Below are 9,071 nucleotides of genomic sequence, written 5' to 3' on the forward strand. Positions count from 1 at the left end.
ATTTACTATGTTTTTTATCTAGTTGTAGCTGTGCAGAAGAGGCAGCAAGTTCCCAGAAGCATCTTTGTTTGCAAACATGCAAACATCCAGGCCTTGGAAACGAGATGCCACAATACCCAACCGTGCAAGCCTCATTCTTAGCGCATTAACCACAAACTCCGGTTATTCTGAAACCCAGGGGCAAGCACAGGCAGGAGTTTTGACAGAGGATTAAAAGAAAAAGTGGCCCTTGGTTTAATGGGTAAAACAAAATGACTGCGCTTCTCCCCTCGATCATAGAACCAAAAAGATTGGAAAAGACCCCCAGGATCATCTAAGCCCAACCTTGAGCAGCAAAAGGTGGCTATTTAGACCTTTTCCCGAGGACGTTTGAAAGGCAGAGGCTCGAAGGAGTTTGTCGGACTGACTCACCCTGAGAAGCCGCAGGGATGCGGGGTTGCGAGCAGAGGTGGCGGGCGGTGCAGCGGGGCGATGGGAGCCGGGAGAAGGTCGGGCTGCGCGGGTGGGAGCAGGGGCGGCTCTCGGTGCTCCCTTCTGCCTCCTCGGGAGTGTTTTCTGGCTCTTGGGGAGGTGCAGCACAGCTCCAAGAGCCGGGAGAAGGTCGGGCTGCGCGGGTGGGAGCAGGGGCGGCTCTCGGTGCTCCCTTCTGCCTCCTGGGGAGTGTTTTCTGGCTCTTGGGGAGGTGCAGCACAGCTCCAAGAGCCGGGAGAAGCGCAGGGTGCGCGGGTGGGAGCACAGGCGGCTCTCGCTGCTCCCTTCTGCCTCCTCGGGAGCTGCAGCCGGGCGATGGGAGCCGGGACAAGCGCAGCTGCCGGGGTCAGGATCCGGGCTGTGCCGAGGCCAGCCCAGGTCAGTGTCCCGTCCCGGGGATGCCCCAGCCGCAGGGAAGAGAGCGCTGCTTTATAGGAGGGGCTTTATAGCGGCTGGCGGCGGCCGAAATCGGGACGCTTTCCCAAGGTCTCTGCCCACGTCCGCTTTTCTCTCGCGGCATTTCCCCTCCCCGCTGCAGGAGCCAGCGCCTATGCAAATCTGGGGTTACCGGGGTGGCTTTGTGCCGCTCGGTGTCCCGCTGATGTCAGCGGGCTCGTCCTGTTGCTCCCGCAGCCTCTCCGGCCGCTCCGCTGGAGTTTCGCGGCAGGTGCTGCCCGCCCGGCTTCCCCTCGCTGGCTGGAAGCCGCTTTGGGGCGGGAATCACCGCGCTGCCGGTGACAGCAGTGCCCAGGAATGCCGGCACGGGCTGGGAAATCTCCTGTGCCAGCCCTTCGTGCAGGAGCGGCTGCGGGGGAGGAGTTAGCTCCCTGCATCCCTGCATCCCGCGCTGCCTTCGGGCGGTGATGAGAGCAGCAAACGCTGGAACTGCAGTGGTGGGACAGGCCCTAAAACCCTGGGTAGAGAGCTTGGGAATGAATAATTTCCCAGTTTGTTACCTCTCCATGCCTGGATTTGCTGTTTCTAACGCTGGTCAGAATTTGGGACGCTCAGCCCTGCAGCTTGGTGGGTAAATTGAAGAGCCCCAAGTTGTGGGGATGATAAAAACGCTCCAAATCCCAAAGCACCCCAAAACACCCAAACCCAAGTCCCCAGGATATTCTCTCAGCTGTTCACATGCCTTTTACTGCTCTTGGAGGTAAAAAACCCAACCAACCAACCAACCAAAAAAACCCACCCCAAAGTTCATAAGGATGCTTTAGAACCTGTATGATAAACATGAGGAGGTGATTTTAAAGTTAAAAGCACATCTTACAACTTTATTTGAAATCGTAAAAAACCCGCCTCTCTTCCTAATAACCCTGGATTTTGGCTGGTTTAGCCAAAAATATTATTCAAAAATTAATGCTGTACTAATAATTTATCATTTAAATAGACATTTGGATCGCTATTTATTTTGTATTGGCAGTTGGCACTAATATTTTTGGCCTATTGATGTTCAATACAAAGCTATCAGGAAGGAGCACTTGGTCTTTCATGTCAGCCTTAAAATTCAATTTCTTCATTGAATAAAAGGCATTTCCTTCTCTTTTGTGCACATATTTGCATTTTTCTGGACCAGGTCTAACTCATACGATAGGTTTTGTGGTACAGTTTAAACTTTCATTTCTCCTGGAATTTAATATCTCCAATCTTAGAGGAACTCAACTACTTTGAGAGTAGTGGCTTAGATAATTTTGCTCCAATTTTAAAGGAAGTGGAACTCCAGTAAGAGTGAACTCCCCTCCCCTCTGGATAATTTTCTTTTAATGTTACTTTTAGTATTTTATTTTATTCACAGACTATCATATCCATAAGACAATGGGAATGGAAATTCAGATGTTTGATTTGTTTTACTTCAGGTGGTCTGTTAATAAAACTTACTACCATGACACAATTAAGTAAACATCTCAGGAACATTTTCCTAACATGTTCTGTCATATGTGTTTCTTAATGTTTAGACAGTAATGCTAATAACATAATTACCTATGAAATATTTGATAATTAAATGAAGTGGGCCATGGCAGCTTATCAAAACTTGTTTCTACTTTGAGGAAGTATGTAGTTCTTGTTCTTTCATCAGCTTGATTTCTCATGCTGATATTTTAAATTCCTGTTTGGATGGTGTATGTGAGATTCAGGTCCTTTCCTCTCTTCAAAACAGAAGAGAGAAAGAAAAGGGAAAAAAAGGAAAAAAAAATCAGAGGCAAACTTTACATAACATCACACACCATAACTTAAATCACCATCACATATTATAACTTAAATCACATATCATAAAATAACATAAATCGCATAATACAGCATAGCATTAATTCGGATCTTGCCATTATTTATTTCACTGTAGTGGACATCATTTAGGCGAGCAGTGACTTGCTGTGGCGTTTAATCTCTTTGAAGGCTGAAAGTTCTCTCCTGAGCTGATGTGCGCTGTTGGTTCCTCTTGCGAAGGAGCCGCAGGGTGACTCAGTCGCTTCTTCGTGAAACCAAATGCCATTGTCACCTACAGAAGTGAAACACGACCTCGGGAAAATATACGGGTTTATTCTCCATTCTTTAGAGAGAGGGAGAGGAATGGTCTTGGCAGCCGTGTGTTGTGGCGGTGTCGCTCATTTCGGTACTACTCACCTGGGTGTTTTTAATCATTTTAGTGTTTTTACTCATTTTGGTGCCGTTACTCATTTTGGTGCCTGGTCTCTCAGATTGCGCTCATTTCTGCCTCGTGTTTTGAGGCGGATCCATCGAGCATGAAACGCATTCCAAGGATTTCGCTCAGAAGGTGAAATTTGACGGGAAAGGTTTGAGGAACTGTTTAAAGCTTCAATTACTGGAACCGCCCGGGCCAGGGCCGCACCCTGGGCTCTCGGGGGCACCTCGGGCCGCTCCTGGCGCTCCCACCGAGCCCGGGCAGGGCTCCGGGGGCTCGGCCAGCCCTCAGGGGAGCGGCTGTCCCTCGTTCCTCGGCCCCTGTCCCTTGTTTCTCGGCCCTTTTGCCTTGCTTCTCGTCCCTTTCGCCTTGTCCCTTGTTTGGCGACCCTTTTCCCTGGCCCCCACACTCGCGGCCTCTCACGGCCATCGCCGGCCCCGGGCCCGCCCGCCTGAAGGGGAAGCCGCGGGGCCCGGGGTCCCTCCTGGGCACCTCGGTGCCCTCCGGCCCTGGAGGGATTAAAAAGCAATAAACCTCCTCGGATATCGAATTGAGGCTGTCCCCGCCATTCCCCCGCCCTCTCCAGCCCCTCTGAGGAGCTGCCTCCCCCGTGAAGGGAGCGCCCTTGCAGAGGAACCGGCTGCGGGTTTTACACGATTTTATTTAAAAGTCCTCCCCAGCGCGGCCGCTCGGCAAACACCGCTTTTCGTGAGGCAGCCCTGGCGAGCAACTCGCAAAAAGCAGATGAGACTAGAAGTAAGAGCAAAAAGATGGAGGTGAGCGGTGCTGTGTGAGGGAGGACCCCCCCATCCCATGTCCCCCTCTGGGTTGAAGGCACAGAGATCCACGGCACTTCAGGGAGGTTTGGGGGAACAGAAATGACTTTTTTTGTATGGGGAAACCGCAGTTTCTCTGAGGGCTTGAAGCCCAGCAAAATTGGGTAAGCACTGGGACATATTTATGTAGAACTTCTTGAGAGTGAGCTTCTGAAGTACACCAGCTTTTACTGAGCTATATATACTACATACATCAGTATTTAAATATGTGCATATATATATAAATAAAGAAGTGTGTATAGATACAGAGATCTCAATCTGGTACTTCCCACCCACTCCCCAAGATGCTCACGATACTGTCAACCCACTTGCATTTTGTCCAAAAACATCCTCAAGATCTTTTTAAACCTCTCTCTCAGCTAAACTCTCTGCAAAGCTTGTTTTAAATCCTAGAACCTGTATTTTTCCTAATGTGCTCTGTTGTTAGAATGAAGCTTCAGAAAATCCTGAGTTGTCTGACAAAACAGATTTCACTCCCTCTGAGGACTCGCAGTCCCTTTCCAAGGCTGAACCACTGGACAAGATTTTAAATGGTGATGTATTAAATGTACTGGAAGTAAGTATGGAATGACCTAATTTCATCATTGAGAGTCATCCAAATGTTTAAATAAAATTATTTTTTTCTCTCTTAACAGAGACGAGCAAAGAAATTAATAACTTGTTATCAAAATATGCTGACATTATAAGGCAAGTTAACTTTTTGTTATTTGCACAGCAATTTCAAAATTCTCTAGATACGGTGGATGGGTGGCTGCAGTTTAGGGAAATGAACACGGAAAACTGGCAAGCACAGATCTTGGAAGAAAAATGCTGGTTTTTATTGTAGCAAAATTAATTTGATCAGAAACTGGGTATTGATAGACAACCCATTTTTAAGAAAAATATAGAAGTAGTGAGAAAGTTAATGGCATTAGCATTGATTTTAACTACAGATTTCTTCACTTAAGTGCACGAGCAGCGTTGGATTCTTCTCATGTCCAGGAACTTGATGGGATCTTAAAGAAAGCCAGGGCCTTACAAAAACACTTAAAGCAGAAAAGGGAGAAGCTGAAACAGAGATTTGCTGTCATTGCCAATAGTCTGCAAAGCTAAATGGAGTTTGTTATAGAAATGCAGAGCCAACGTTGTGTCTGTGTATGAAAACAAACTGTGACGAGTGTTGTGATGTCTGTTTCTTGTATAAATATTTCTGTCAGTTCAGGAAACTTCCAACAAGTTAAGCAGCTACTTAGTGTTTAAATACATAGCGTAGTGGTGGTTAGTAAAAACAATTCTGAATATCTGTTTTAAGTTCTGTGACTCAAGGGATTGGGATATTAAGCTATGTTAACCCATTAAACATAGCAAAAAACCATTTCTGTGAAACATAGAAACTTACGATGTAAGTGGAAAATGACCTCAGATTATTTCATGTTAACCATTTTCTGGTTATGGGGTTTCTTTTTCTTTCCTTTCTACTTCAAAAAATGTTTTTGTGCTAAAATATTAGTAGAATATACTTACAATGTTATTTCCATTTTGCCTCAGAATGTAAGCAGGTTGAAAAAATCAGCTTAGAAATAAGAGAGTGATATAAAGAACTTTGAGAAAGTACAAAGTCTTAATTTGAAATGCATTATAATACTGGAACGTGTGTTACATTTCAAGCCCATGTTGATATAAAACATAATCAGAGCTTTCCTGTTGATGTCAATAAATAAATAGATAATGTTAACATCATCTAGAATTACAGTGTTATTTTGTTATTGGGCTACATGAGCGTTGTTTGCTGATGTTCAGATTTTCTGAGAACACTGAGACCTTTTTCTTTCTTGTCATTCGATCCTGTTAAAAAAAACCCAAAAAGATGAATCAGGGAATGTACAAAGGATCACTTGTACAAAGTGTGGGGCTTATGTAATAAAGAGAAGCGCTGGAACAAGATACATTTCCATCTTTACCCCAGTGGAGTGCAGTGATTTCCTCTTTAAATCCTCTCAGACCTAATCCACCCTCCTTTCCCCCTTTCCTGAGCTCAAAGCCGAATGTGCTACGTGTCACAGCGACACGATTTAAAGCAAAGAATGAGAGGAACTGGACATGTAGGGTGAGATTTAGATCCCTAAAGATGCAGATATGTCCTTAGCAGGATTTTCAAAGTGCCTAAGCGTGGTGTAAGCGCCTTACACGCTTAGGAATTTTGGACAATCCCATAAGGTGCCTATCTGCATCTTTAGAATCTAGAGTCTTTCCAAAGTCTCACCACTGCTCTGCCATCATATTTAGCAGTCTCCTATTCTTTTCCCTGATATTCTCATACTTCTCTGTTTATGCAGAGAGATGTGGGCGAAAAAGAGAAGATTTAGGAGGCGGCATTTTCTAAAATATCTTGCTGAGCTTTTCTAAAATCCACGCTCATCTGTAGTGATGACACAACCCAGAGTTTCAAAATGACGTCTGCCAAGGGCCTGAACTCTGACATTTACCACAGTTATTTATGAGTAATAAAGAAAAGTCACACAAATTTAATTACTGAGGAAATGCCTGTAACTGCATTTTTGCTGTTTGTGCTTGGGGAAGTCGTGCAGCCTTTTTAGATCATCTGGATTTGGATTATATTGATTTAGTTTATGTGGCCAATTTATCCAACTATGGTTAAGTGTCAGAACTTAGATTTTGAGATGCAATAATTTCATAAGTTTTTTCCCTTCTGGGATCAAGTGTTCCTGTTGCAGCAGTTTGCTCTATTTAAAAACTTCATAAAATCCAACAAAAATGAGTAAAACTTCACTTTTTTAAGCAGTGAAGGACTGCTTAGTGCAGTCCAATCCAAGATATATTTTCAGAATGATAACTCTTGGTTTTTTACAGTGATTTCTTATACAGCTGGATGCCATTCCAATTAGTAGCATGTAATAGAGTGGGATCTCTGGGATAATAAGAGGAATTTGGAATTTGAGGAGATACTGGAAGTAAAATCAGTGAATATGGCCACAGTAACCTAGGTGAGCTTATGAACAGTGTGATTATAATTATTACATTTTTTTTAAGTACTAAGAGCAACAAAGCTTCTGGTTTTGCTGCACAAATATAAATGAGGATATATATATTAAAATATACTTAGTAAAATTAATTAAATATCTATAGAGTTTAGGCTTGAAATGGTGAGTTCAGAAAGTTTAAAACATCCATTGAAAATAAGTAAGCCTCTCCTCTTGTGAAGTTAAATATTATTTCAGCAATGGAAATATATTAATCATACCTTTATCTCTCCCTGTTTAAAGGGAGCTTTCCATAATTATTGTGCTGGCCAGAAATACAGAGCACTTTTCTGCTGACTGCTCTTGAGTGTTCCACTCAGTATCTTAATATGGACACACTCAATACACACCTTTTTCCTTCTAAACCACTAAATTTTTTTTTAAAAAAATAATTTTCCTATTTGACTACAACTCATCCACCCCATGAACGATGCTGCTGATTTGCCCTCTTATGGATTTCAGTGTTTATTGGGAGAAACAAAAGACATTTTCTCTTCTGATGTGACCCTAAAGGCTCCTTCATGCTCTTCCTGAGGACTGAGCTCCTCATGAAGCCCACCTGGCAGCCATCCCATCCCTATCCGCTTTCCAGTTTTACTGCAGGAGGTTTGGACAGAAAATTAATTGGCTTTAAAGCTGCTAAATCTGATCAGCAAAGCTCTGCTGGTAACTGCGTTTTCTTTTAAGCTTCTCCTCTCCTCGTTTAAGCTCCAGCCTATAAATTAACAAGAACGTCTAAGATGACAGATCAGTAACAGAATATAAATGGATTTTTCTTAAAATCTGGAAGCATCTTAGACGAAGTTCTGACCCTCTTGGAGTCAAGGGGATCTTGACACTGAGCCTTTGCATTTCTGAGCTTGCTGTGAATTTCTTCACAGGCTGGAAAGTGTAAGTGATGAAAAACTCAGTTCCTCTCATTGCTTTTCTATTATCTAAAAGCTAAAAACGGGAAATAACAGATAATGCAAAGCACTTGGATTGTCAGTGATGAGAATTCTTTCCTGACAAAAGGCTGATTTTGACTGTTTACTTAAAATGAAACTGCCTTTTAGGGTAAATGTGGGTCAGAGTAGAAAAAGACCAAATGTAGTAGGGAATAGAGGTGTTTTAGGCTCAGGGCATTCTGTCCAGAACTAATCAAAATTCAACTTTGCTGATGGTAGAATGTCTGACCTTTGAATTGTCTCTGAAGGTGGCACTGGAAAAGAATAGAGTGGGCATTTTGCATCATCAGGGGAACAGCCAGAAAAACGAGGAGGGCAAAGATCCATAGCTCAGTCAGCCTAAATCCCATACTGGGGAGAGTCTGGAGGAAATTTATTAACTATGACATGGGTAACAATAAATTAAAAAAAAAATATTTTATGAGAACAGCTGGCTTAATATGGAAAAATTACCAGTGGGTACAGCTTGGTGTAAGGTCATTGACACTATCGTGTATGATGATATAGAAAATAAGAGCAATCAGTAAGAAATGAGTTTAAAAGTCAATGAATACTCTTTTTTTCCTCATAGATCAGCATATGTGGTATTGTAGAGTGATCTGCTTCCAGCTTTGCTTATTCCACATTATCCCAAATGATTTAGAAAAAGGACTATAGAGGATATAATCTATTTAATAAAGAGTAGCAAACTAGAAGTCCCAAATGCATCAATAACACACATTAAAAATTCATTGTAATCTCAAGAAGATGAAGGGTTGAGCGGAAATCAAGATTTCCAGAAACCAGAAATAATAAAAGAGCTGAGAATAGATGATCTGTGGGAAAAGGTTTAAGCAATTGGGTTCGTTGAGAGAAAGCACAACCCAGGGGAGAGCATAATAAGAGAGGAGTTCTAGAAATGCAGGAAGGACAGGAAGAAATCAGCTTAACCCGCAGCAGGTTTTGGATGAGAACTAATCTGTCTGTGGAACGGGGTCCCTGGAGCGCTGTGCCTGCTGCCCTGCTCCCTCTCCAGGCACAGCGCAGCCTTTAAGAGCTGCTTAATGACATGAAATAAATGTTTCATCACAATTCCGAAGAGCCGGCAGCTCGCTCCTGGAATCCCGAAGGGAAGGGGTTTGTCCTCGGTCCAGCTCCTGCTGGATTTGTTGGG

General features: G+C 43.4%; 1 protein-coding gene across 1 annotated transcript; it reads left to right on the plus strand.

The window, feature by feature from the left end:
• The first annotated feature begins 428 nt into the window (after nt 1–428).
• Nucleotides 429–5,769, plus strand: TEX12 (testis expressed 12). Its single transcript, XM_040084920.2, has 5 exons — nt 429–502; nt 3,786–3,891; nt 4,379–4,484; nt 4,587–4,638; nt 4,899–5,769. Exons 1-5 carry the CDS (start codon nt 429–431, stop codon nt 5,041–5,043), a joined length of 483 nt encoding a protein of 160 aa, XP_039940854.1. The 3' UTR covers nt 5,044–5,769.
• The last annotated feature ends 3,302 nt before the right edge of the window (nt 5,770–9,071 follow it).

Source organism: Hirundo rustica, chromosome 23 (genome assembly GCF_015227805.2).
Source record: "Hirundo rustica isolate bHirRus1 chromosome 23, bHirRus1.pri.v3, whole genome shotgun sequence".
In the NCBI taxonomy this organism is placed as follows: domain Eukaryota; kingdom Metazoa; phylum Chordata; class Aves; order Passeriformes; family Hirundinidae; genus Hirundo; species Hirundo rustica.